The 25,271-nt window shown below is 37.5% G+C and overlaps 8 protein-coding genes across 9 annotated transcripts in view; 2 read left to right on the top strand and 6 right to left on the bottom strand.

The window, feature by feature from the left end:
* Positions 1–3,300, top strand: part of LOC107188656 (glutamate-gated chloride channel) — a 40,321-nt gene extending 37,021 nt beyond the window's left edge. The window contains exons 13-14 of the mRNA XM_015576986.1: positions 1,686–1,802; positions 2,190–3,300. Coding sequence (XP_015432472.1) covers positions 1,686–1,802; positions 2,190–2,321 — 249 coding nt within the window. The 3' untranslated portion in view covers positions 2,322–3,300. The remainder of the gene's footprint in view (positions 1–1,685; positions 1,803–2,189) is intronic.
* A 6,099-nt stretch (positions 3,301–9,399) lies between these two features.
* LOC107188676 (guanine nucleotide exchange factor MSS4 homolog) lies at positions 9,400–10,136 on the bottom strand. Its single transcript, XM_015577007.1, has 2 exons — positions 9,863–10,136; positions 9,400–9,662 (listed from the first exon to the last, which is right to left on the bottom strand). The coding sequence occupies exons 1-2, from the start codon at positions 9,986–9,988 to the stop codon at positions 9,429–9,431; spliced, it is 360 nt and encodes a 119-aa protein (XP_015432493.1). The 5' UTR covers positions 9,989–10,136; the 3' UTR covers positions 9,400–9,428.
* Positions 10,137–10,197: 61 nt separating this feature from the next.
* On the bottom strand, positions 10,198–10,857 carry LOC107188612. Its single transcript, XM_015576930.1, has 2 exons — positions 10,617–10,857; positions 10,198–10,547 (listed from the first exon to the last, which is right to left on the bottom strand). The coding sequence occupies exons 1-2, from the start codon at positions 10,855–10,857 to the stop codon at positions 10,198–10,200; spliced, it is 591 nt and encodes a 196-aa protein (XP_015432416.1).
* A 478-nt stretch (positions 10,858–11,335) lies between these two features.
* On the bottom strand, positions 11,336–14,877 carry LOC107188611 (origin recognition complex subunit 1). The gene is made up of 6 exons (XM_015576929.1): positions 14,825–14,877; positions 12,640–14,274; positions 12,298–12,571; positions 11,949–12,214; positions 11,594–11,877; positions 11,336–11,508 (listed from the first exon to the last, which is right to left on the bottom strand). Exons 2-6 carry the CDS (start codon positions 14,181–14,183, stop codon positions 11,336–11,338), a joined length of 2,541 nt encoding a protein of 846 aa, XP_015432415.1. The 5' UTR covers positions 14,184–14,274; positions 14,825–14,877.
* A 657-nt stretch (positions 14,878–15,534) lies between these two features.
* On the top strand, positions 15,535–16,480 carry LOC107188609 (RNA-binding protein 7). The gene is made up of 2 exons (XM_015576928.1): positions 15,535–15,651; positions 16,001–16,480. Exons 1-2 carry the CDS (start codon positions 15,568–15,570, stop codon positions 16,478–16,480), a joined length of 564 nt encoding a protein of 187 aa, XP_015432414.1. The 5' UTR covers positions 15,535–15,567.
* A 390-nt stretch (positions 16,481–16,870) lies between these two features.
* On the bottom strand, positions 16,871–19,400 carry LOC107188608 (glucose dehydrogenase [FAD, quinone]-like). Its single transcript, XM_015576927.1, has 11 exons — positions 19,223–19,400; positions 18,946–19,145; positions 18,762–18,873; positions 18,552–18,686; positions 18,381–18,496; positions 18,140–18,307; positions 17,915–18,068; positions 17,675–17,835; positions 17,413–17,590; positions 17,135–17,339; positions 16,871–17,063 (listed from the first exon to the last, which is right to left on the bottom strand). The coding sequence occupies exons 1-11, from the start codon at positions 19,374–19,376 to the stop codon at positions 16,871–16,873; spliced, it is 1,776 nt and encodes a 591-aa protein (XP_015432413.1). The 5' UTR covers positions 19,377–19,400.
* Positions 19,401–19,551: 151 nt separating this feature from the next.
* LOC107188655 (serine/threonine-protein kinase grp) lies at positions 19,552–22,658 on the bottom strand. 2 transcript variants are annotated; one of them, XM_015576984.1, is made up of 9 exons: positions 22,557–22,658; positions 22,370–22,477; positions 22,147–22,298; positions 21,704–21,927; positions 21,298–21,618; positions 20,866–21,069; positions 20,142–20,377; positions 19,909–20,043; positions 19,552–19,839 (listed from the first exon to the last, which is right to left on the bottom strand). In XM_015576984.1, exons 3-9 carry the CDS (start codon positions 22,206–22,208, stop codon positions 19,621–19,623), a joined length of 1,401 nt encoding a protein of 466 aa, XP_015432470.1. In that variant the 5' UTR covers positions 22,209–22,298; positions 22,370–22,477; positions 22,557–22,658; the 3' UTR covers positions 19,552–19,620. The 2 variants fall into 2 exon arrangements, with proteins under 2 accessions (XP_015432470.1, XP_015432471.1); XM_015576985.1 differs by having other exon boundaries at positions 22,419–22,477.
* Positions 22,659–23,127: 469 nt separating this feature from the next.
* On the bottom strand, positions 23,128–24,838 carry LOC107188654 (splicing factor 3A subunit 3). The gene is made up of 2 exons (XM_015576983.1): positions 24,495–24,838; positions 23,128–24,420 (listed from the first exon to the last, which is right to left on the bottom strand). The coding sequence occupies exons 1-2, from the start codon at positions 24,705–24,707 to the stop codon at positions 23,128–23,130; spliced, it is 1,506 nt and encodes a 501-aa protein (XP_015432469.1). The 5' UTR covers positions 24,708–24,838.
* Between the last annotated feature and the right edge of the window lie 433 nt (positions 24,839–25,271).

The raw sequence follows: 25,271 nt of genomic DNA, 5'->3' as shown, positions 1-25,271 counted from the left end.
CTATGTGGAAGTTACAGTAGACATATAGTATTACAAAACCCCCATGGGTTTCTTCAGAATGGGCCTTAGTTTTCGAGATATTTTGATTTAAAGTTTTGCATGTGTCAAGTACTGTCGTTACATAAAATGTTTCAGTGTGAAAGTGCCTGTGTATGTGAAAAAATTTGTTATGCAGTAAGCAGGTACTCTATCGTCGTAGCAATTACACTTTCATGGTATCACATTTTATGTAGCTAGACTACTTGACACATGTAAAACTTTAAACAAAAATATCTCGAAAACCAAGGCCCATTCTAAAGAATCCAATTTCCACAATCGTGCCTCCACCTTGTTAGAACTGTACAGTTGTTACGGGAGAAAGCGACGTTCGCATCGAAATCGAGCGAGCGCGAATATACCCGTGAAAGAATCCTCTGATAAACACGGAGAAGGATTAGGAAATTCGTATTTCGACCAAGAAGAAAGATTATTGTCAATGTGAAAATATGGAGGAGGTTTTAACTTATCATTTCACAGAGAAAAGTTAAACGCTCGAGTCCGATGCGCGACAATGCGATACGTAGATGTTATTTAAATAATACGGCATGTAATTCGTGAAGTTATACGCAGAGGCACGAAAGTGTTGATCGATATACATACATACATAAACATTGTGTACTATTTAAGCGAGAAACAACGATTCACTTTTCGACGAACCCGCGAAAAATATTGGATCTGGAGTCGCTCGAAACTGAAATCCCTCGCGTGGAAAAGACTATTAACGGTGGTACTCGCTCGCTCTCGGTAGTTAGGCGAGAGGAAAGCTATCGTTTCGATTGAAAAACTGATTTGTTTTTATTAAGCCGTAATCCGTATCGTGATTTTCTTTCTGCTTCTTCTCTAATATTGGTTTGCTCGTTGGGCGTGAAAATTAGTGCGACGCTTCTAACAGCAGGCATATACTTTAGGTAGAAAATGAGTTTGCCTCGACAAGGGGTTGAGGGAGGCGAGTACCAGCGGCGTCCATCGCGATGGTCTTCGAATTACGTGGACCGTTGCGGGAATTTTTGGGAATTTCTCACGCCTATACGTGCAAGCTTATCTGCCTCAATCAAAGCCTCTCCATGTCACGCTTAACTTATATACAAGGTGTCCCACAATAGGTGTAAGTCCTTGAGGGGGAGTGAACTTTTTGTGAAATCACCTCAAGAATCACCCCTTTCAAGTACTTACACCTATTTTAGGACACCCTGTATGTATATATAATATTATATATATATACACGCTTGTCATCTCGAACGATCGATCGTCAATAGAGAATCGAAATAGAGCTGGCCGTTTTCATCCCCGTCTAAATTATCCACCCGAAAACGAACGAACGAATGGGACTCGGTGGAGCAGAGACACGAGTCTCCGACCGGAAGTTCCCGTAGAAATTAGCTTTCCGTTTTAATTGGCCGATCAGATTTTCGCGAACTCAGTGTCAACCGTTCTTACGTTCTCGGCCGATGAGCTCTCTACCCTTCTCTCGTGCCGTTCGCGATTACGCACGAGCCACGGGAGAACGAAAAGAGTCAAGGAAAGGAAAGAGAGGCTGGGAAAATGAGAAAACCGAGAAGTTGGTCGAAGGATGGATCGTTGTTTGCACGAATGATGGTATGACGTTATAAGTTTCTTCTACGGAGACCCTGTCGCAGGGTAAAAAGAAGCGAGAGGGCGGTCCACCAACTAGAACCACCACAGGGACGAACGAGATCGTGACCTGTACCAACTGCGGACCTAATCCTTGCACGCACACGGCCACCAATGGATGTACCGCGGAGGTATGTTAATTGCCTGTTCCTATTCAACCTCGAAACATCTAGCCTCGCGATCGATACGCCTAGCCGACAATCTCTCCCCTTCCTCGTTATCGGGGGAGGGAGCACTATTTGTTTTGTCTCCCAATTAATGGCGACGTGTGTACATAACCGCATCCGTCTATGGGGCGAATATTTATTTATTTATGTATTTATTATACGGATATAAAACCGAACCAGGCAGGGACTAGGAGGGGGGTTATAGCCCCGGGCCCCACTTTCTATCCCCCCCCCCCCCCCCGCTTTTTAAAAAAAAAGGGCCCCCGAAAGTTTGATAGGCTGGGTTACAAAAAATCTTAATCCAAGTCTACAGAAGCCAGCATACCATGTATGTCTCTCTCTCTGTTTCAGTTGAGAAAAAAGGAACGATGGCATCCGATACGTGCGGCAAAGACTATCGACGTGATAGCGCGATTCACATTTCCGGTCGCCTACGCCATGTTCCTCACGTTTTTCTTCGTCCACTATAAGGGCTCCTCGTAGACCGGCACCCGGAGTGAAGCGATTTCGTCGGGAGCTTTCCACCGTCGATCATCGAAAGACGAGAACTGTCTGTCTGTCGTGGATATAAGACGCGTCCGTCGTTCACAGTTACCGTGATTATAGCTCGAGAATTCTCGAGTTATATACGTCGAAGCTAGTCCGAGGGAAAAAAACGGCCGGCGGTGTGGTACATATATTTAATCGACGGGTAAATGGAAAGCGTTCGTAATATCGCGCCGTAACGGTCTCTTCTTTACCGGCACGGTAAAAAAGAAAAAAATCGCGGCAAGGAGTTGGAAAACTCTGGATGTCGGGCGAATTAGCCTTTTCTTCGTCTTTATTCACACGCGATAATCCGGTAAACGCACCCTTGTTCCAACGAGTTCGACAACGAACAACCACGTACACACATGTGTGTGTGTGTGTGTGTGTGTGTGTGTGCACTCTCAGGACACGTCGGTAGCAATATCAAAGAGAGAACGGAGAAAATGGACGAACACAGAGGGAGCACAGGAAACCACACACGAGGAGCACACGCTCGTTACTTTTTTTTTCCCCTTCTACTTCATTATTTCTTCTATCGTCGAATAGTTCACACGCCGTTAAATTCTCGAGGATATGCTTCTGACAAATTAGCCGAACGAATCAAACCTAACCTACCTACTTAAGGAACAACCGCCGTTTACCACTTGCCCCTTACTCTCGTATAATCTCAATATGGATAAGATATATATAAAATAAAAAAAAAAAAAAAAGGTCGATGCAAGTGTCGTCCATGAAATCGCCAACTCGTGATTCGCCTTTTACTTAACGATCGACCTCTGTTTCTCACGGTATTCTATATGGTCGGGGCACCGTTTTTCAAAACGGCACCCAACACCCGGCAAAACTGAACGCGATCGCGCAGGTTAGTACACTCTGTACTCGTAGAAACCTTTAAACCAAAAGAAAGAGAAAAAAAGACGTTCGCTTTTAAGCATAAGGAAGGCAGAGGCTGCAAAGCATACAATTCCGCTGTACAAAAAGAAATAAATATATATATACTACATATATATGATTTATATGTATATATATACATATGTATACATATATATATATATATATATGTATACATATATATATATATATATATGTATACATATATATATGTATACATATAAATTTGGTTAATCAATCGTCGTTCCATCGAAGCTTTTGCGGTAGTTATCGCGTATACATATACATACATACACATATAGATATATATATACATATGTATATATACAGGGTGTTCGGCTACTAGTGTCAGAACGGTGTGATTCCACGTGTCAAAGTGAGACGAAAATAAAGAGGCTTTGTTTTTTGCAAGTTCTTAACAATCTAAAATTGAGGTCGAAAACGCCTGGAAGCAGGTAATCTGCGTACACTGAAACATCCCTTAAACTTAGTGACACCAGTAGCCGAATAGCCTGTGTATGTATATATATACATATACATATTAGGTCTACCAGAAAGTTCTGTCCATTTTTCAATTAAAAGAAAATAATACATTTCCAATACATTTATTAATATTTACTGAATAATATAGTAATTTGATTTGCGCGGCAAATGGATCATCCTGTACAATGGTAAAAGGAGGCAACCATACATGTTTCAAACGAACTCGTTCATATGTGTTGAAACTTTCCGGTAAACCTAATACACATATACATATGTATACAGGGTGTCTCAGCTAACTTGATCACCTCGAATAGTTAGCTGAGTCACCCTGCATATACATATACAAATATATATAGATATTATCTTTTTTCGAATGTTCGGATTAGCTTCCGCGCAGATACCTTTAAAGATTTGTATTCTGTGAAACGCGATCGAAGCGATACTGCGAGAAAAACGAAACCACCACCTTTCGGCCGTCCGATCGTCAAGAACGGCTCTCGCGTGGACGGTTTCGTTCGTTCTCTCCTCGTTCTTCTTAGCCGCGACTTCAATCGAATAAACGAAAACGTGAACGGGTATCGCGCGTGTACAGAAGCTCCCATGTTTCAGGGTGAACATAAAACGCATTACGGGTAAAGAAGCTTTCGATTAGGTCTAACACACCGAAGCTCCGCGACGCTCGACGTTGTTACACACACACACGCTTTGTTCGCGCGGCGCGAGATGCGAGAGAGAACGATACGATCGCATCGTTGAAAGTAATTATTACGAAACATGTCGCTGTCTGGAACGGTGCACCTAGAAAAAGGAAAAAAAAAAAAACGGAACGAAATAGTGGGAACGATTAAAAAAACCATAGAACGTTACTCGGTAGGCAACACGTTCGACGTTTCTCCGAGCAATCCGTCTGGGTACATTTAGATATCTTACGTCGCTACGGATACTATCGACGCTGTCGTTATTATTACTGTCACTACTACTACTATTACTACCACTATTAATACTATTACCGTTACTATTACTATTACCGCTACTATTACAATTACTACTACTATTACCGCTACTACTACCGTTACCGTTTAAGAGGGCGTAACTATTATTACCACTGTATTACTTGATACCGCTACTATTGTTACCGCTACTTCTAAACATAGTTCGTATTACGGTCTTTCGAAGGGATACGACCCGGGCAAAAGTGATCGCGGGATGGCATCGCGCGCATCGGTCACTTTGCTCTTCGGCAATACACGCGCGACATATGTGTACATCGATCGTAGACCAAAGAACCGACGATTCGATGTTAGCCAATACAATGTTGAAGACTATTTGTCTGTCGGACTACAGGTAGCCCCCCGAGTAGCGGTTACTCGGTAGCCGCTCGGAACGTTTTCACGTTCGGTCGTCGACAGAACATTTCGGCTTCGAGCTCGAAAGATCGCGAGGGAAGTGAAATTTCAGGATTTCAATGCGCTCAATGTAAAGTTAGATGACAAACCGCGGGTGTACCGGCTACGTTTTACGGTAGGATTTCAATGCGCTCAATGTAAAGTTAGATGACAAACCGCGGGTGTACCGGCTACGTTTTACCGTGTCTAGAGTAATCAGACTCGAATACCGATTAATTGTATCGATGTCGATCGCGAGCAATACAATTACACGATGTTCGTTATATTTATTACGATTATAATTAGGACACCGTAGATCGATAATCGTACGAATGCCAGGGTCAATCGCGAGTGACAAGCTTTCTCGAATCACGGGGCCCGAGATCAACGAATATTTAACGTAGAACTGAGTACCACCGATCGCGAAACGAACTGATTCAGCGGTGTGTGTGTGTGTGTGTGTCCGCTGCGAAATCGGTTCGTCGAGGTAAAAAGGGAATTAAACACACGACGACAACTTCTACCTATTATATTACATACGTTTTTTATGCGTCGCGTGACGCCGACAGCGAACCGGTTGTCGTTTAGGTGATAGAAGGAGGGGGAGAGCGTCGATAAATTAATTACTGTTGTTAACGTTTAAAATACTCCACGGACCAAGACCTAAATCTTTAGCGTCGTACGATTAGCTGCACTCACGCGAGGCCTCCTGTTAAAGAACAACCGGCATCCACCGGGGGGCGTGTTCGCCCATTTGTTTCGCCTGAATTCCCGGACTTTCGATCTCCCCCTTGTCAACATCGGACGTTCCGATCGCGTCCGAACTAGCGTGGCCAGCAAAATCCCTCAACGAAGGAAAATGGCAGATGATACTATCTTAGTAGTGGGGGAAAGTGAAGTAATGACAACTATAATATAATCCACCATTTTCCCTAAAAATCCCTCAGTCTGGTCACGGCTGGTCCCAACGAGAGTTTACGCTTTTTCTTGTCGAAACAGTATTAGGCATACACCCCCGTTTCGCGGGAGTATCGCGAAACGACGGACGGGATCGTTTCCGGATACGCTAAATGCCCACGAGCCTCTCGTTCGCGATAGTTTTTCGATCCTTTCTGGGAGCTTTTGGCCGGCTTTACTCACCGATGCGTTTTCAGCCGAGATATTATGTCGTTCGAACGAACACCAGTATTATCGTCACCAGGGAACTCTCGTCCTCGTAATAACGGCGATCCAAGCGCTTCGTGACTCGCCGAACTCCCAATAAACAATAAACTATTATTGTTTATATGTCTAAAACTTTTCCAGGGGGAATAATTGTCCACGAAAGAATTCGATCGATTGAACGATCCACGAGGATAACGACAAAATAGCCGCGTCAGACACCAAGAATAGTTCCCGAATCGAATTGTGATCGAATCAAGATCGAATCGTGATGGAATCGTGATGAATCACACAGGAACTTCTCGCACCAGCAGACGGTTGTGTCGCACGAGTTTTGCACATCTTCTTCGCGCTCGGTATCGAGACACCTGCATATCCCTTTTTTCGAAATGATTCGATTCGTAATACAGTCTCCTCTTGATTATCGTCTGGCTTGTTCTACACGATTATTGTCCAAGCGTTATCCCCACCACTGGGGAGGAGGGGTTGTAGGGTTTGTGGAATCTGTGAAGTGTATACTTCATTGCTCCACCGCTTTTGTTACAAAGCTTCGAGCAAAAAACGAATTTACGAAGGTCTGAAGCATTTCTCCCTATAAGATTATTGTCCCGACGCGGACCCGAGTTCAGGACGATAATCGAGAGAAGTCTTTACGAGGAACGTGTTCACGTTAGAACCGGAATTCACCTTTTAGACGGGTAAAAAAAGAAAATTATAAGCAGTGAAGAACGTTTATTTCTCAATGTAATCTCTATTTTACAGTACAACATTTTTCCCATCAACGTATCATTGCGTTGAACCACATAAACGTAGGCACACACACGTTTTAAGCTCGACTGTTGACTGAAAGCGCCCGCCATCCAAATGTTCCTTCAACACAAATGGAAATCTGATGACGCTAAATTTCACGAACAGTTTACTCCGTTTGTCGCTAAAGATTAGGTTCTCTACACGTTGAGTATTGTCATCGTACACTTCCAGCGTCTGTTACAAATAGATTCACACCCTTTTTTTTAAACCGTGCACACCATTATCAAAATACCCTGTGTCGTCTTCGGGGCTTGTTCTCCAAGCTGTGCTTGTTAGTCTTCGCGAAATTGCAGCACGTTTCGCAAACGTTTTGAAAGTCCCTCGTGATTAATCGTTGCAACGTCTACGAAACAGTCCTCCTCCTTGACTGAAGGAAGCGAGAAACGAAGCGGTTCGATGTGCCATTGAAACAACGTGGAACGTTTCGGTCGTAAAATAGGAAGGTGGTGATTTAAAAAAAAAAAAAAGAAAAACGCCGTATCTCGAGGAGAACAGCATAAAGAGCAAGATTCTGTACATATACACGCGTTAATCTAGTAAATGTCCGAAAATTCCACTGTCGTTACTCGTTGACCCGAGAACCGACGATACCTTGATCGAATCGGCGTTCAAGGTACAAATAGAGTCGAGGCATGTTTGTGATACGGGGGTTATTCCAGGACCGACAGTACCGAACGAAGGTATCGATTGGCTTCTACAATCGTCGGACATTTACGGTAGCACGAGAAACGTGTCCACGTGTGTGTAAACAGAGTGTTCCAAAGTCCAACGGGTGCCTTGGACACACCCTGTACCATTTTCCAGTCTGTCCGATCTTATTCTGGTTATTTTTCTACCTTTTCACTGTGTCCGCGAACGATTAGAGAACAGGCGAAAAGAACGTTTTAGTCGACGAGCAGTTACGAACGTTAAAAAATCGTTATAGATGAACGCTTTCGAGGATTCTGCATCTTCGAGGTGGGAATAAGAGAATAAAAGTATACTCCCTTGGCGTAGGATATTACGCGCATCGTTGGTCCGATATTCACCGTTACCATTTATAGACCAGTTATTATTATTATTATTCATTGCAAGCTATATTCTATGAGATAGTACCGTTACATTATAAATTTTATCGTGATTTCTCGCGAATTCTCGTGATGTTACTCCATCGTAGTTGAAATCTGGATCGTTGTCATCGAGTGTCATCGTCATTCGTTCGCCGTCTTGTATCAACGTGTGCGACGCCGACAATTATCTTGTACCGACGCTGTTATTACGTAGTTGTGATTGCCAGAAATTATTCGTTCGGCAATCACGCGCGCCAGCGTAATCAAGTTTGTTGAGTGAAAAAAAAAAACCGCGCTCGCGCGCCTCACGTGCGAGCATAGAACGGAGAGAATGCAGAGAGAGGAATAAGAATGATAAAGCTGTGATGTTATTAATGTCCGTTGCGACATGGCTAGGAACGAACGCGCGACTATTTTTGCAATATTCCAAGCAGATCAAGAACGTATTTGATAAAATAGTTACGTATAACTTTCTCCGATGAAGCTGCTTTGCGAACGCATTACGTATCCACGTGTTCGTATATTATATGTTTTTATGTATGCGAGAATTTTTTTCCTTTTCGCGGTGAAACAAGTTCGATATAATATATTCAAAGAAAAAAAAAAATCATGAACGAAATATCGCTCGAATAACGCACGATAAATAGCATAGCTCGTGATCAAATTTTCTTTATCCACGGAATGAACGTAAAGAACCGTATCATCTGTTAAGAGAGCCAACACCGTAAATGTACAATAAGGCTTCGAAAGAAAAGTGTCTCCTTATTTACGTTATCTCGAGAGTACATCGGAGACGCGAATCGAATACGAATATCACAATTTTCGAAAAGGCATTAATTCATACACGTATACAAACGCATACATGTATAATTACGTACACGTAGGTACCCCACCGCGTGTGTAACACGTTACGTAATAACATAATTAATTATCCCGGCATGAACAACGCATAAAACTTTTTGCGATCCTCGAGGGTCGCGCTATCGAGGTCGATGCATTGCAATGAAATTAATTCACGAAAATTGCATACGTCTAGATACATTGATAAATTATTTCTAATCGTAAGCATAATTTATTGATTATTACATCGTAACGACGATTGATTATCTGATTTATCCGGCTGTGTTTGTAACGTACGTGATTAAATATTAAACTATCAACTTAAAACAGCACCGTGCATTCTCTCTCCACGCTATCTCGGTCGTCCCGTTTCAGTGGTTGTCTTCGAGATGAAATGAAACCATGAATCGTGTATAAAATTATAAAATACCTTTATTTACAAATCATTCGTGTTTCACTCTGCTCAGTGCTATGTACGACTTTTTTGTGGTCAGATCGTGCCAACCCACAGGACCCCTTTCGCAGTCCGCGCACGCTAAATACTTCACGTTGTCTACCGTTTGGGACACGCCGATATTTTCGAACGTGTACATATCCTCTACCAACCAAAAGTCCGTTAAAAGTTCCTTCTGATCGACTTCGTCGTCTCGTTTACGTTGTACGTACGGTAAATTAAACTAAAACGGGAGAATATAGCAAGGAATTATAGAGTAAACAATCTTTAAGGTTAGGTTTCGTGACGACACGGGAAAAGGTGTACTTGAATGTTACCGTGCAACATTTGAACGTAATTTTACGACTATACGATTGGTATTAACAAGGCAACACTTTGGTTTCTCTCAATAAACTTATCGTAATTAAATCGACAGACGATCACCTCTATGTTTACTAGCCGGGCTGCACCTGCGTTCAGCATTTTTGAGGGGCAGAATGTACAGTAAACTTTCGAGTTGTTCTTTTTGTCTTGATCCGCCAAGGAATTCTTATCCGTTTCCGTTGACATGCTTTCCAATGATAAATTTGATTATTCGTAATACGTATTGTAATCACACCACTATCAACATCACATTGACGTTTGAAACTAATAAATCTGTTTGTCGCACATCGAATCGATCTTCCTCCGAGCGATACTCAACGACGATTCGATAATCGTATACTCATAGCGGATGTGTGATTATCGAAAGCAAGTTCGTAACGCGCAGTTTCAAATTATCATCTGCCGTAAACTGTAATGTAATCGTCGGATCGTTCAATTTCTTTCTTACTTAGTAACTTCCAACCGTAATCGTTAAACTTTTTGTCGAAAGGCATTGGATCCGTCCAACGATGTTGATCTTCCTTGGGCCCGACCACGAAAACAAGTTTTCCTCTGTAATTTTTAATGTAGTCGCAAAACGCCGACGCGTTATTAAAGTAACAGAATAGAAGGGCATGATTTTCCGGTACGCGAAGGCTTTTTGTATTACTTTCATGAACAAAAAGCATATTCGTCAAGAAGGTAGGTGGAGAATATTTACTGCACCACCAGGATCGATCTAATTCTATACCGACAACTTCCAACCCTTAAAACACAATAATTGATCGATAAAAATGTATTATTCTATAGAGGCATAGAAAAACAAACGATTTACCGGAGTACTTTTGGAACAACCACTCTAGTAATCCACATCCGCAACCTATACTTGTTAATCCGCTCACATTGTGCATGTCGATTATGTCTTTGATCCAACATAAATCGTTCATGGTTGGTAGAACCCAAAATAATCGACACTTTTCAAATTCATTCGTGCTACAAACTAATTCCACGATATCTGTCCATTTTTCTTGATTGTAGAGCGTAAGAACCATTTCCTCGATATTTTCGGTACCCATAACTCTACCACGAAACAGATAATTCAAAAACTATAGACCACACGTTCTAAAGTCTGACAAGATACTGGTTAAATTTGGGCTATGTTCGCATATTGTTTATTAATAGTACACAAAATTCTCGCATGAGATCCTTGAATTACGTAATTTGGCAAATCACAGATGTATTGACAGTAAAGGCTGTAACGTGCGGCTAGAGTTCAATTTTATCAGTCGAAGAAGGCGCGACACATATAACGTACTTATCTAAATACATAATTATTACTTTGTATAAAATGTTATCGATTAGTCAATATTACTTTTCAGTATAAAATTTAATGAATAAATAATATATATATATATACATTATACAATGAAAATGGCAATCGTGCGATCGATTAACAATCAATGACATCGTTTGGCACATTAAGGCACTTCAAAGAACACATGCAAAAAATGCATTCAAATGGACACTTATATGTGTTAAAAATTATAATCGTCATTATTTCGAATTAAAATCTAGCTCCTGGATCGCATAGTGAATGTCGTCTATGGAGACGTTCAATAAAATTTTCTGGTAGATGTCGTTTCTTGAATGTTCACATATTAATAGTCTACTAGCTCCCAATCGTCCGCAGATAGCAAGTGTCTCCGATACAGTAGGTATTTCTATGCCTGCAATGTAAGAAGGAATGGAACAGTTAAACAATCTGTAATGTTTAAACATCTTCTTGGCGTTTACTACTCTAAAAACACGCACCGTCGAAAGAGCAGAGCGATTCAAGTTGCTTGTACGCATCTTTAAAGTATACCTCCTCGATGGAGGTTCGTGTCACCTCCGCAGATATCGATTGTAAAAATATTTGCTCCATTTTCGAACAATGCTTTATAGCTTGAACCTTTGCGGATGCGATCATTTCAGACACAGCTTCCGTAACATCTTGAAGAGATATCGTTTCGGCGTTTCGTGATTCCGCGATTTCCATTGCGCGACGGCATATATCTAAGGCTCGTCTAGCATCTCCAGACACGGCAGAAACTTTTCTAAAATAAAACGATCGAATGATGGCGACTAAAATTCCAGATGTCGATTCTTAACATAATTGTTCTAGTACCGTGCAACAAGTTGTACAGCTTCGCTTCTGAAACCGTCGAACTCCTTGAGTCTGGACATTACTATTTCTTGCAACTGTTTGTAATTGTATGGTTGAAAAGTTAATCGAGTAAGGCCCAAACGTGATGTAACACGACCCATCAAAACTCTCTCGGGTAAGTCCATGGTGTTAGCTATAGTCACAACAATTAGCTGCGCTGTTGCCTTTGTTGGCCAATCCAATAAATTGTATACAACATCCTGACGTTTCGTACATAGAAAGTCGAGCTGCAATTAACCATTAACTTAGGGAGTGACAATAGACTACAAGTGTATTTATGAACGACAAAAAGATTGGACACGAATCGTACCTCGTCTACAAGAAGCAATGTCATTTTGGAATTGACATTATGAAATCTCTTTTCAAGTACACGATACGCTTGCTCCCATGTAACAGTTTTACCACCCAATTGCTTCAGAATTTGTACATAAGACTGTCTTGGTTCTGTCAATTTCATTCCATTAATTGCAACATAATCAAAGTCATCTAACTGTCCTTTACTTGTTAGTTTTCGTAGGCATCTTACAGCTTCATTTACAGTTGCAGTTTTACCTGTTCCTGGTACTCCACTTATGTATATACATCTGTGAATAATTTCGTTTCATTAACAGTGCTCCAAGAAAAAGTTCTTTTTTTTTTATTTTCAACCTACCCTCCACTTTTGTCTTCCAATTTTCCTTTAAGAAATGTGAAAATGTTATTGAATTCTTCCTCTCTGCAAGGCAAAGATTTTGGCACAGCACTAACGTGAAGTCTGGATCGAGCCTCTTGTAAAGGTGTAGATGGTTTCATTAAAGTGCTATTTCTTTTCCCCATTGATGGTGTCAAGTTTTTAAGTTTCAATGAACGCGATTTAGGGGTATTTAAAATGGTTCCTTCCAGTTGTATTTCAATGTTCCTTCTCGCGTTATTTTTCCTTTGTGACACTGAGATGTTCTTTTTCACGGACGAAGTTTTAATACGTTTGTACGTATCGGTCGGACATTCTTCCTCACTGTTGCTTTCATTATTGCTTATAAATTCTACATTTTTTGGCGTACTCTCAAAATTTACCCTCCTCTGTTTATCCTCTCTACCAGGAGTGGTGTTTTTAACTGCCGATGAGATTTTTACATGTTTGTACATATCAATGAGAGCTTCTTCGCTGCTATCATCCTGATCTTTATTCACAACATAACCATTTTTTGGTGTATTTCCAGAAATCATTCTTTTCTGCTTACTCCCTGTAACAGGTGTAGTTACTATTTTCTGCTCCACATTTGTAACCTTTTTCCTTTCCACAGAATTATTCAAATCATTGTTTGTACTACACTCAGATTCATTGGACTTTCTCATTGATTTTGTTTTAATTATTTTAGAGTCTATGCTACCATCATTCTCACTATCATTTACAGAAGGCATACGATTTCGTTTATTATTCCTAGCATTTGATCGTAACTTTTCAGATTCTGTTTTATTTTTAACAGTGAAAACATTAGAATCTTTATTCTCCTTTTGCTTTGATTTTTTATTGTCCAGTTCTATATTAGCTTTTATAACATTAAGGATTAATTTATCTTCATTATAATTAATTTTCTTTCTATTCCTCCTCAGAGAAGGAGAATTTATTTGAGTATTATCCATATGATTTAAGGAACTTAAAGAGCCACAATGGTACAAAGAAAGTCTTGAAGGTGGTTTTCTAGCTCTAGGTGTACTCAACACATTGTCATTGATCTCCAACTGTCGTAATTCTTTTTTACATCTCATAGTATTTGTGGAATCTGCTGAACTTTTATTGTCTGTACAAGAACCTTCACTTTCTACATCTGAATAGCTCATTCTCTTTTGCTGTAAAGAACGACCAACACGCTTCCTACGTCCAGATTTTTCACATTCAGAGTCAGTATCAATTTTGTACAAACTCTGTTCCGTGGACCGTCTTAACTTAATCTTAAATGAAGTTTTTTCTTCCTGCAAAATGCGTTCCTTACAATCCTTACGGCATGCATATTCAAAAGTTCCACGTGCGTTTCCGTCATCCGTAGATACGTCCGAATCATTACGCTTTCTACTATGCAATTTCGAACTTCTTTTTCTTTGCAATTCATTCCTGACATCCTTAGTTAAGGTACTGTTCTGTGTATCCGAATCTGATTCCGTATCGAGAACTGCTGCTATTTGACGATCCGTGTATTTATTTAACTTCGTAGCCATTACAATTCCTGTTTATGAGACTTTTGACAGCCACTTTTTCGAAAACTTACCTCTTTCAACGATACAACAGAAAGTCCGTTTATTTACTTCACTGAACATAGAATGTTAGGACAAAGCCGTTATTATTGAATAGGAAGAACATTTTGAAATATTTGTGGTCCGTTATAAATATAGTTTTTGACATACAGAGTGGTCCACGTAACTTGCACACCTTAAATAAGTTCTAAAGTATGCATTTTATGAAAACATTTTTTATACAAAAGTTGAATGGTTTGTAGGGATATATTATGTAGTGCATATAACTTTTTTGTAGGTGGAGACGTTTCGGAGATTTCAAGGGCAACTGAGTTATTTTAAATGGAATGCTATATTTTTTATGCCAAGATATCGAAGAGTGTTGAATTCTGAGTAAGAAAGTATTGACCTTCATTAGCTCTAAACCTAATAATTAACTAATAATTTCACTTCCTTTCATGAAAATGTTGAGATTTAATATTAGCAGACATTTCTTACTTTTGTATGAATACTTTGTTCATACAATGCATACTTTAAAATTTATTTAAGATGTGCAAGTTGCGTGAACCATCCTGTATATTTGTTATAGGTAGTTATTAAGAAAAATATATGTCTGTACATATTACTTTTACAATCACGTTCAACAATGATATATACGGTATACAATGAACCGCCAAAGTTTCTTTCCCAAAGTGTGTACATGACGTCAAGTACGCACATGACAAAAAATATAGAAAAAATCACAGAAGTTGCAATGAAATATTCTTTTCTAATGTTGTTCGAATATTTGTTGAATTTTTCTGAATTAATATTTTGCTTTAATTACAGACATTGTGGTGTTTTGAAATATGTAATACATCTATTGTTTAAGAGATCGAAATTACTCATGGTGCCATCTACGGCAGACAGTCCAAGTCAATTAGTACAATAATTTTAATAATTGATGGCGCCACAAGAATATTTAGTGTGGGGATCAGCCCTAAGAGCGATCACAACGCTGATCCACACATTGGGCACTCATTTCATTAAGAAATGAAGCCCAATTGTTATGTATTCTGGTTTTATTAATAGCAATATGGAAATTCAGTAAATACTTCTAAACCATATTTTTTCGTATATGGTTATTATCTTAACAATGGAGTTTTCTAGACTTGATTTGGCATACAATTATTGTATATGTATATAAATACCTTTTTCAATTGAAACTTCAACGCTCTCTAGTGTTAATTGCAAGAATCATGATTGGAATGTATGAATCGTATGAATGTAATCTACCAGTTGTCTCTCCTATTCGATTCTATGTTAAATTTATTTTTATAATTTTGATAAAATTCGAATCTTTACTTGTAATACTAGATTCTGTAACATCATGGACGAAGAAATACGTACTCTATGGTGTGGAAATTTAAGCGAGAAAGTAACAGAAGAAATTTTATATGAGTTATTCTTACAGGTTTGTGTACATTTACGCAGGCTCGTAAACAAACATTGGAGCGTGTTTTACGTATGCTAAAATTATTGATGTTAGACCTATATTAAATATGTAGTTACGGCTATATTAAATACATTCAAGTTTTAATGTAACCTCGAGATTATTCCACTGGATTTATATTTCCAGAATATACTTTTACGCTTTAGACAAGTCATATGTAAATGACTCCTTTACTGAAATTTAATATATTACGAATTATTTTATCATACATTCTGTTTATCCGATTGATTGGGTGTGTTTCTAAACTTCAAAAGTTTATTGTATCATTTCGTAGGTCCCTTTGATAAAAATGTTTTCTGTAATGTTGTAGGGTGGGCCTGTACAAAGAGTTAGTATTCCTAGAGATCGTGATGGCAAGCAAAGAACATATGGATTTGTAATATATAAACATATTGATTCTGTATCATATGCTTTAAAACTGTTTGATGGTACAATGTTATTCAATCGTTCTATTTGCATAAGCACGAGGAACAACACAGATTTACCTCAGAAAACAAACTCACAGGATCAGATTTATGATGTAAACCATCTGCTTCAGTTAGGCCAACAGATGAAAGTAGATATATTTGGAACAAGTATGTTGCCAAGTTCCTCAGGTCTTCATTGTAAGCAACTAGACGTTCACTCTTATAACGATGATAGAAGATCCAGGAGAGCACATCCTTATCAGAGAGAACAAAATAAAAATAACCATCATAAGGATCAGAGGTCTAGAAACACTCGTGATGGTCATAGATTGAGCGCCTATTCTAGACGCGACTATAAAAATAATAGACGTAATTATTATTGATATTCTGGAATGTATAAAGCATTGTCACATTCGAGATCGATGACTCAGCAATTGGGTCATGTAAAGATGGTACATAATAATACATTGGTCTCGAATGTGCTAAGCTGTGTAATATTAGCTTCTGTTAATATGACGATTTAATTTTAATCACTTTGCAAGCATAATTCTGGTTCATTTAAGTACATTAATTTATAAAATTTATTATAAACCTGAAAACTTTATTGTGCATCATTAATGATTATTATCATTAATCTTAACTTCTTCCATTTTGGGTACTAAAGGCAATAATACTAGCACAATCTTTTATCTCAAAGATATATGTTATAAATTAAGATTATTTACGTTTACACGTGTAATGTATAAAAAGAATATTTTCTTTGATTTATTAAATTATTGGCTAAATTTATCGTAGTAGGTGTATGGCTTGTAACATTTTGCATCACTTATATTAAGTTTTACGTTCCATTTAAATGTATGCGCAGCTTTTTCAGCTAGCATTAAAACTGCAGCATTAATGTTGCCGCTTGGTAAAGATGGTAATACAGATGCATCGATCGCGTATAAATTTGTCATACCGTAAACTCTGTAAGAAGCGAATTTCATGATAGATATAAAACAGAAAACGGTAGTTAATATTACAAAACAATGAATCACCTAAAATTTCGATCGACTACATCACCCACGCGACATGTACCAGCAGGATGATAAGAAGTTAAAGTTAAATGTTGTATGTAACATTCCCAATACTTTGTACTGCCAAAATTTTCGTTTTCACAATCGGGAAAATGTTTTTCATAAATAGATGCACCAACAGTTTTCATAGCATCTGTTTCAACGATTTTCTTCACGAACTGCAATCCTGTGAAACTGAATACTGTGCAATCCAATCGGAACTAGCATGTACATATTATACCAAAGTTTAGTCACAGTACCATCTATAAGAGTTGCAATGTCATCTTCGTTCGTTAAATATTTTGGGTCAATTAGGGGTGGATCAAGAGGATCGGTACTGCGTAGTTTAACTTCTCCCATACTTTTCGGGTGTAATAGAACAGGAGCAATTGTTATTGTATTCTTATATGCGAGGGGAGCAAAATATTCATTATAGACCTGGAGAAATGATACGTATAGAATTAACATTCGAATATATTGATAGGTACTATATAAGTATTGTACAGTTTTCTTGTAATTGACCTTGTCAGAAATTCCCAAGGCTTTTTTTAACACAATACCGTGATCCCTTGATAATCCGAGTGGCATAACCATTATTTGTAAGTCTGGTACATTTGATGTATTTTTTTTAAAAGAACTATGAAGTGTTCCCAGAATTTCAACTCCTGTGGATGTCCAAGGTCCTAAATTAAAATAAAAAGATATCTAATAATTGTCATAAATTGTAAAATGTTGACTACTCTTCCAAATTAAGAACTTTACCATCACCGAAAAGAAAGTAGTTTAATGCTGACATTGGATTCAGAGTATCAGCCATACTTAAACCCATAGTTTCATTGAGTGTAATTAAATCAATTCCAGTAAGCACATGGTCTATCAAATGCTGACCAACTGGTAAATCTCTAATAACGTTTATCTAAACATTAAGTAGATTGTTATATCGTGATGAAAATGTAATTGAAATATTTACTAATAAGCAATAGTTACATTTAAATCTTCCAAGTGTTCTCTTGGTCCAATACCGGACAACATCAATATTTTAGGAGTACCAATTGCTCCAGCACTGAGAATAACACCTTCTTTTGCAATTGCTTTATATACTTTGTTTAGGGTCATAAATTGTACTCCTGTTGCTGTATTTGATTTTATTAATACCTGCAAGTAAATAACAGTTGCATAATCATAGTTTGTCACAAAACAGACTCAACATATTACTTATTAAACATACTTTCTCAACATGTGCATGAGTGATAATAGTCATTTTCTTTTGAGAATATTTGTGCAATAAATTATCTGTACTCCATCTTTTACCATCTTGTATGGACACTTGTGGTTTCATGAAACCTAAATTGACAACATTATCAAACTGTGGTACTCTTGTCAATAACAATAAAATTACCTGTTTCGAAGTCCTTGTTAATGTCACCAATGCGTTGATTCAGTTCTACCAATCCTTGTAAGATCACATCAGCCAGACAAGTATTCCATTTTAAATTATTTACATTCATTGGCCCACCATTCTGCGTAACAGGCTCTGAAAGCATTTTCCACATCTAGTAATAATAAAAAGAAGAAAGTAATAATGAAATCTCATATTTCTAGTAACTACCGATAAACTCTGGAAGCCATTCACTATAATCAAGAGGATGCCCTCGTACATAAAGCATATAATTTAATCGGCTAGTTCCACCAAGAACTTTACCCACTGGCCATCTGCTTTGCTAAGAACAAATTCTTAGTTATATACCAAATTCATTATTGCATGTAAGGTGCACATTAATAGAATGTAATACATTATTGATTAAACCCTTGCAAGCATTCTGTTGAGGCACAGTAATATATTGCCAATCGTATGGACTGTTTTGAATTAATGGAGCTAGAAGTGGAATATCAAGGAAAGGTGGTGCAACTCCACCAGCCTCCAGTAATAAGACCTTATGCCCGTCTTCCGCTAATCTTGCAGATAAAGTTGCACCCGCGGTGCCTGCTCCAACTGGAAGAACGTTGCAATTTGAATCCCTTGAGTGTGTCTGTTTTCTTTTTATGAATTTATATTGCTAAATAACTTACCGACGACATAATCGTATACTTGCAAATCACTAATATCATTGAAAAGTCGATACGTAAAAGTATCGAAAACGTATGTAAAGTTAAGATAACAGGAAAATAGAAACACTGTAACACTGGTTATTGCAAATATAATCAAGTGTTGCAGCACGAGCATTTCGGAAACATGTTCAGGATTGAGGTTAAGGTACAATTTGTACACGAAATATTGGTCGACGGACCCTGTTTGAGCTTAGAAAGCGACGAATTACTACTCGTGAAAATCTGTACTTAAAGCCTATCGTATAAAACTTAACGTCGAAAACTTAATTACATTAACGTCCGAAGACAAGAAATCCATCTGTTCTTATAAAAGAGTATAAAATGTTTTATTTAAAATTGTTTTTTGTACATTATTGATTTCAAGGTATGCATTCGGTTGCAACAGCAATTGGCCATGTAACAGGGCCCTTTAATACTATATCGTCCAGTTTAGTCTTGATTTTTATGAATCTGCGTTTAAACTCTAGACCACAGCCTTTAGACAATCTGAAATCGACCAGGATTTTTCCATCCATTTCAACGATATTCGCTTTCAAAACTAGAGGCATTTTTCTTCTATCCACGCTTGATATGGTAATCTGTAAAATGTAATTACATTAATAAGTAAATAATTCATTTATTTATCAAATACTTATTTTGTAACTTACTGTGCGACAGTCGTTAATGCGATAAGTATAATTTTCACTGTCTAAACAATTTATTAATCTTTCCACTGTTGTCTCCAATTCCGTTTTAACGAAAAATCGTGTCATTCTCCGTACCAGACGTTGGTATGTATTTTGCTGTAAACATAGAAATAGATTGCAATAGATAAGTCATAAGTATACTACATAATCATCAAGAAATTTATACACCGAAGCCCGTAACATATTTGCACTACCTGGCTTGTTTGTGTAAGCTGTTTATTTTGTACTTGAGTGCACACCAACAAATCTTCTATATGAGCAGGCTGAGAAAATGAAAATCCTGATTGCTCTTCCAAATTAATTTGTACTGCATTATTTGTTATTCTAAGTAATTCCGGTTGTGACAAGCAAAATCTAGTCAAGTTCTCATCTTCTAACGTTTGTCTTGAATCAATCTCATCAGGACGAATATATCCGTCTGTGCCTCCAGCTAAGAAAAAATAAGAGTATAAGTTGGATATCAATAATATTATTCTTTTAAATTACTTTTAAGCAAATTAAATATCTTTTGTATATTTCCATTGGATGTACACGCCAGTGCTCTTTACTTTGGTAATCTAGCTTTATGATCCTTAATTAAAATCATAGAGCTGTATTACCAAAGTAAAGGCAAAAGCTTTGATAATCTTGGAAAGTTAAAGGTTTCATTATTATGTAATTATTTCATTTTTATGATAATTGACAAGAATTACAACTAAATGTATCAAATACTTACAAATACACGAGAAACTAGGTGCCTTTGGTATCCACTCAGTTAGGTACTAAGCTGCTTTGAGTAATTTAACACATACTCAGAGTTACTCAGTACCTGACTAAGTAAATACGTGTGTCATCTTATCAATGGAGATTTTGACAAAACTGCTGTATACGTTTAAGTAAGAGAACAGTATCTTTGTATATTTGAGAACGGATACATACCCTTCTGGAATTTTTTGGCGAACCATCTGTGTTGTTTAATACTTTTTATAGTATATCTGGACGACGGTGAGTGCACAAGAATATTTTTAATCAGAGACAAGGAGGAAGTATCCAATTTTTTCCATGGTGTAAGAGACATGTATTTTCCATCTGTCCATGCCATGTATTCTGGACATTCTGCCAAGGACTGATCCCAAGGCAGTTCTACAGTTCAGATATGGACCAGTTAATAACTAAGAAATGTAAGTTATGCATTAGAAACCTAAATCATCAGACTAAAAATGACAGTGATCTGCTCGTACTTATGCTTATGATACTATGAATGTACTTATTTAATCAAATTTCATATAGAGATCAAAGTAAATTATTTAAACGACATTTATGCAAATTATTGACAAGTGACATACAGATATACGTCTCTATAAAGATTACCTCCAGCCAACAAAGCAACAAGAATTATACCACAGGACCAAACATCTGCAGGTTCTGCATGATAGGGACGTAACAATACTTCTGGAGCAACATACGGTAGTGTTCCGCATCTTCTTTCTAAGCAACGCTCTCTGCCTTGAAACCGGTACATTGTTGCCAAGCCGAAATCAGAAATTTTTAAATTGTCATTTTCATCTAGTAATAAATTTTCTGGCTTTAAATCTCTATGTGCAACTCCTTTGCTATGCAGATACTCAACAGCAGCCAGTAATTGTCTAAAATACTTTTGTGCTTCCCATGCTGGCATGCCAACATCAGGTTCTGTTTTATTTTTAAAAATTCTTATCATTAACCATTGCATTTCTTTTTTCAATTATCATCACCAAGCATTGATACTACTGCTTACCAATTCGATCAAATAATTCTCCACCAGCAGCATACTCCAAGAATATGTACTCCATATTTGGCTCACTACGCTTTCCAAAGTACTGTATGATGTTAGGATTAGATAACATACGGTGAATAGCAGTTTCTTTACGAACTGTTTGCCTGGCATCTGAATGCTTCTCTAAATCTATCATTTTCATAGCAACTGCCTCACCGGTTGATTTATTTAAGAGTAACTTTACTCTGAAAGGATGAAGTTAAATATGCTTTTAGATGTTACATATATAAATGTATTTATATATGTACATATAAGAAAATTTAATATTTTGGATGTTATATCTATTCAATGAACTTCAAAATTATAAGAGGTATTTCAATGATAATGATGTATTATAACAGAAAAGGGGATTGATAATTGATGCTTTTTAGCACATACAAAACAAAAGTGTTCTGAAAACGTACTCGCCGTATGCACCTTCCCCTAAAGTGTGCCCAAATATCCAGCCATCCACGAATTCCGTCATCCTGTCTCAGCATACCTTTCCGCGATGGTGGCGGGGATATCTTTGTTCTCTGATCAATGCTCCCTTGACTACTTAAAATGATAACTTCCTCTACAATAAGGATCATTATTTAAAGAAAACAAAACACACATAAAGAAACTGGAGTGACTAATAAAAATTACATTTCGATAGCATGCCTTCGTTAAATCATTTCTCATAATAACGACTGACCTCCCGAAGCACGTGGTTCTAATCGCAACGATGGAACATCGTGAACCTTTTGATTAAATCTGAAAATTTCAATATAGTTTTCAATTTAAATGTCCCTTTCAATTCCGTTTGTATGAATCTCGTTGATAATGTACTCACAAAAAAAAAAATTACAGATTAAAATGCTCCGTTTTCCGACAGGCGTAAAACTTATTCCAAGTTAGTCTTAGGAGAGAAAGTATGAGATTGTATGAGATGATATGAGAGATATTCGTCTCTATATAACACAACTTACCGTGCGCCACTCTCAATATTCTAGGTAGTAAATTGTTGCATTCTTATTGGTCGAAAGCGGACATTTAAAGAGACTCGAAATCCCTGCCTATCGGACAATTTTGATTAATTTAGAATAATTTACAGGATTCTGTAATATTCTAATAAACTACAAGAGGCACGGTTTCATATTAACAATAAAATTTAATTAATGCAAACGTGTATTACTTTGCACCTTTACATGGTCCTTTGAAACTTCTGTACAGTCAGTGACTTTGTCTAGTAATTTAATTATAGAAACAATACTCTAAAGTAACTAGACTTTCACTTTGAAAACATGATAAGTACATGGTTATAAACACTTCATTTATGTTGTATTTATTTTAGATCATACATATACATTTTAAGCGATACACTGTAGTATACAAAAAAATAGTATGAATATCCGAATAATATTTTACAAAAGACCTTGTCGTTTTAAGTCCTCGTATGTTTTGCGATTAACTACATTTCCAAGGGAATCTTCGAATTCTTCCTCCTGTTCTGGTTGCCAACGTTCTGCTTGTTTCTGAGCTTTAAGCTTTTCCCATAAAGCTAATGCATCTTCTATCTGCGTTACATTTGCAAAATGCGCAGTGTTTGGAATACCAAGGCATCGCATACCATGCGCGTGTCGCCATTCAGCAAAGTGTCTTTGAAAAGCCTTTGGTCCTTTGTACGTGAAGTTTCCACATATTTCACAATTATAACTTATATTCAAACCGTGCAATTTATACAACCAATACGGTATAGGTTTACCATCCCATCCCAGTGGAAGATTTTTAGGATTATACGGAACTTCGTTATCATCTTCTTCCTCTGATTCGCTGGCACTAGCTTCTGCATCAGAATCTCCTCTTTCACCTTCTGTTCTAGCTTGTTTTCTTTGAACATTTTCTTTTGTAGCTACTCGTTGGCTAGAAACTAATTCTGACAGTCTGTAGGCCTGAGCTTCAAAGCATGCTATCTCTTTTTGCTTTTCAGAATTTCTTCCTTTCCCAGATTTTCTGTTTCTATTATTTTTAGCTAACAGATTTGGATCCAAAGAGGCTTCTCCTTTGGTACTAAAAAGTCTCTGAGCTCTTTCCTCAAGCGTACCACCACACTTTAAACCCAAAGCCATTAAAGCTGACTTTAACCTATCCAAACCAAGAGACGCAAGCTCTTCCCAGGAAGAAAAAGCAGAAAGTTCTAAATGTGCTCCTACATGAGTCAGAGCACTGCCTGTTTCTTTTGGCCATCCTGGAAATGTACTATTTTCCCACTGTGTTTCAAACTCCTTATTTGCTTCTTGTAGCTCAGCATTCAAGTCAAGCAGAGGTCTAACCCTATTTAAATACTCTGTTAAATATTCCAATAAAGACTCTACATATCGCTGATATTCAGCATTTTTCCTTTCTCTAGGTATATCAAACAAATGATCAAAAGTTGATAAATACGTAATATAGTCTATTTTCTCTATTCCCTTAAGATTAATATACTTTTCATAACATTCATGAAGATCGAGGTACTTTCCATAACCCTCTTCATCGGTAAATTCAACAAGATTAGAAAGTTCTTCTGTGGGATTTTCCCTCATTTTAGCCAGTTCCTCGAATTCCACAGACATTGGAATACTTATTTCATTTGGATGTCGTCGGTAGAATTCTTTTATGGATTTCAAGCGAGAATAAAACTCCGAGAATTCATTAGGTCCTGAGAGGGCTTGTACCTGTGAAAGCAAATAACTTACAGTTACTTTGATCAATGTATAATAATTAAAACTAAAATATAAAATCAACCTACTTCTTCTTTCCTTTGTCCATCTTTATCCTCGTATAAATCTTGCAAATGCAAAGTACTGTCCATGTACTGATCAAGCAACATTTTTAGTCGATGTTCCGAATTTATGCTCTCCCTGTGTCCTGCTTTTTTGTAGAGCATTTCTTTCACCATCGCATCCATTAATCTTTCTCTTTCTTCGTGATACCGCCGTTGTTGCTCTAATATAGTTTCCATTTTTCCGATTTGAATGAAAACAGCAACTATATTTACAAGCTACTCAATTGACATAAGCATAGAGGTTATAATGTGTTTAACAAAGATAGCGCACGCACTTCTTGCTCCTCTATAGGATCCAATCGATACCACCAAGGTATCGATACTTTTAATCATAACTACTTTTGTATGAAGGTATCGTTACTTGGTATCGAAACAAAAGTATCGATACCTACTTGTATCGAATTATATTTTCCTCAGCTTGATACCCAACACAAAAGTTGTTTATATTTAATACAAATTAAAAAACATATAAACTTAACCGTATGCATAATCTATATAGAAATACGTAATACAAGTTATAAATGATAAATAAATATGTACATACATCTTCCACACACGGAGTCTCTTACACATGCTCCGGGGGTTCTATGACCCCACGTTCTCACCAGACAACGTCAGTGTATAATTATCAGTAGAAAACCCAAGAAATTATAAAAGAATGATTTGCTAGGTAACATGTAGATCATAATTAATAATCAGTAATTTAATCATTATTCTTCATTGTTTCTAATTATTCCTTCA

The sequence above is a fragment of the Dufourea novaeangliae genome, unplaced genomic scaffold (genome assembly GCF_001272555.1).
Source record: "Dufourea novaeangliae isolate 0120121106 unplaced genomic scaffold, ASM127255v1 scaffold139, whole genome shotgun sequence".
In the NCBI taxonomy this organism is placed as follows: Eukaryota; Metazoa; Arthropoda; class Insecta; order Hymenoptera; family Halictidae; genus Dufourea; species Dufourea novaeangliae.
Note: the sequence above shows the minus strand (reverse complement) of the source record. Positions and strands in the feature narration are given on the sequence as shown.

Bases quoted from the DNA above. Each gene is read 5' to 3' on its own strand.
- LOC107188676 (XM_015577007.1), bottom strand. From the start codon at position 9,988: ATGTCAACGGAAACGGATAAGAATTCCTTGGCGGATCAAGACAAAAAG. The intron at 9,663-9,862 runs GTGATCGTCTGT...CTCCCGTTTTAG, and splicing joins CCCGGCTAGTAAACATAGAG to TTTAATTTACCGTACGTACA.
- LOC107188612 (XM_015576930.1), bottom strand. From the start codon at position 10,857: ATGGGTACCGAAAATATCGAGGAAATGGTTCTTACGCTCTACAATCAA. The intron at 10,548-10,616 runs GTAAATCGTTTG...TTGTGTTTTAAG, and splicing joins GTTGTTCCAAAAGTACTCCG to GGTTGGAAGTTGTCGGTATA.
- LOC107188611 (XM_015576929.1), bottom strand. From the start codon at position 14,183: ATGGCTACGAAGTTAAATAAATACACGGATCGTCAAATAGCAGCAGTT. The intron at 12,215-12,297 runs GTACGATTCGTG...GGTTAATTGCAG, and splicing joins CATTGCTTCTTGTAGACGAG to CTCGACTTTCTATGTACGAA. The intron at 11,509-11,593 runs GTGCGTGTTTTT...CTTACATTGCAG, and splicing joins ATCGCTCTGCTCTTTCGACG to GCATAGAAATACCTACTGTA.
- LOC107188609 (XM_015576928.1), top strand. From the start codon at position 15,568: ATGGACGAAGAAATACGTACTCTATGGTGTGGAAATTTAAGCGAGAAA. The intron at 15,652-16,000 runs GTTTGTGTACAT...GTAATGTTGTAG, and splicing joins TATATGAGTTATTCTTACAG to GGTGGGCCTGTACAAAGAGT.
- LOC107188608 (XM_015576927.1), bottom strand. From the start codon at position 19,376: ATGCTCGTGCTGCAACACTTGATTATATTTGCAATAACCAGTGTTACA. The intron at 18,497-18,551 runs GTAATTTTATTG...TTGTCAATTTAG, and splicing joins TAACAAGGACTTCGAAACAG to GTTTCATGAAACCACAAGTG. The intron at 18,069-18,139 runs GTAACTATTGCT...CTTAATGTTTAG, and splicing joins AACACTTGGAAGATTTAAAT to ATAAACGTTATTAGAGATTT.
- LOC107188655 (XM_015576984.1), bottom strand. From the start codon at position 22,208: ATGACGGAATTCGTGGATGGCTGGATATTTGGGCACACTTTAGGGGAA. The intron at 21,928-22,146 runs GTACGTTTTCAG...TCATCCTTTCAG, and splicing joins GGGGAAGGTGCATACGGCGA to AGTAAAGTTACTCTTAAATA. The intron at 19,840-19,908 runs GTAAGTTACAAA...TACATTTTACAG, and splicing joins GCATTAACGACTGTCGCACA to ATTACCATATCAAGCGTGGA.
- LOC107188654 (XM_015576983.1), bottom strand. From the start codon at position 24,707: ATGGAAACTATATTAGAGCAACAACGGCGGTATCACGAAGAAAGAGAA. The intron at 24,421-24,494 runs GTAGGTTGATTT...TTGCTTTCACAG, and splicing joins ATGGACAAAGGAAAGAAGAA to GTACAAGCCCTCTCAGGACC.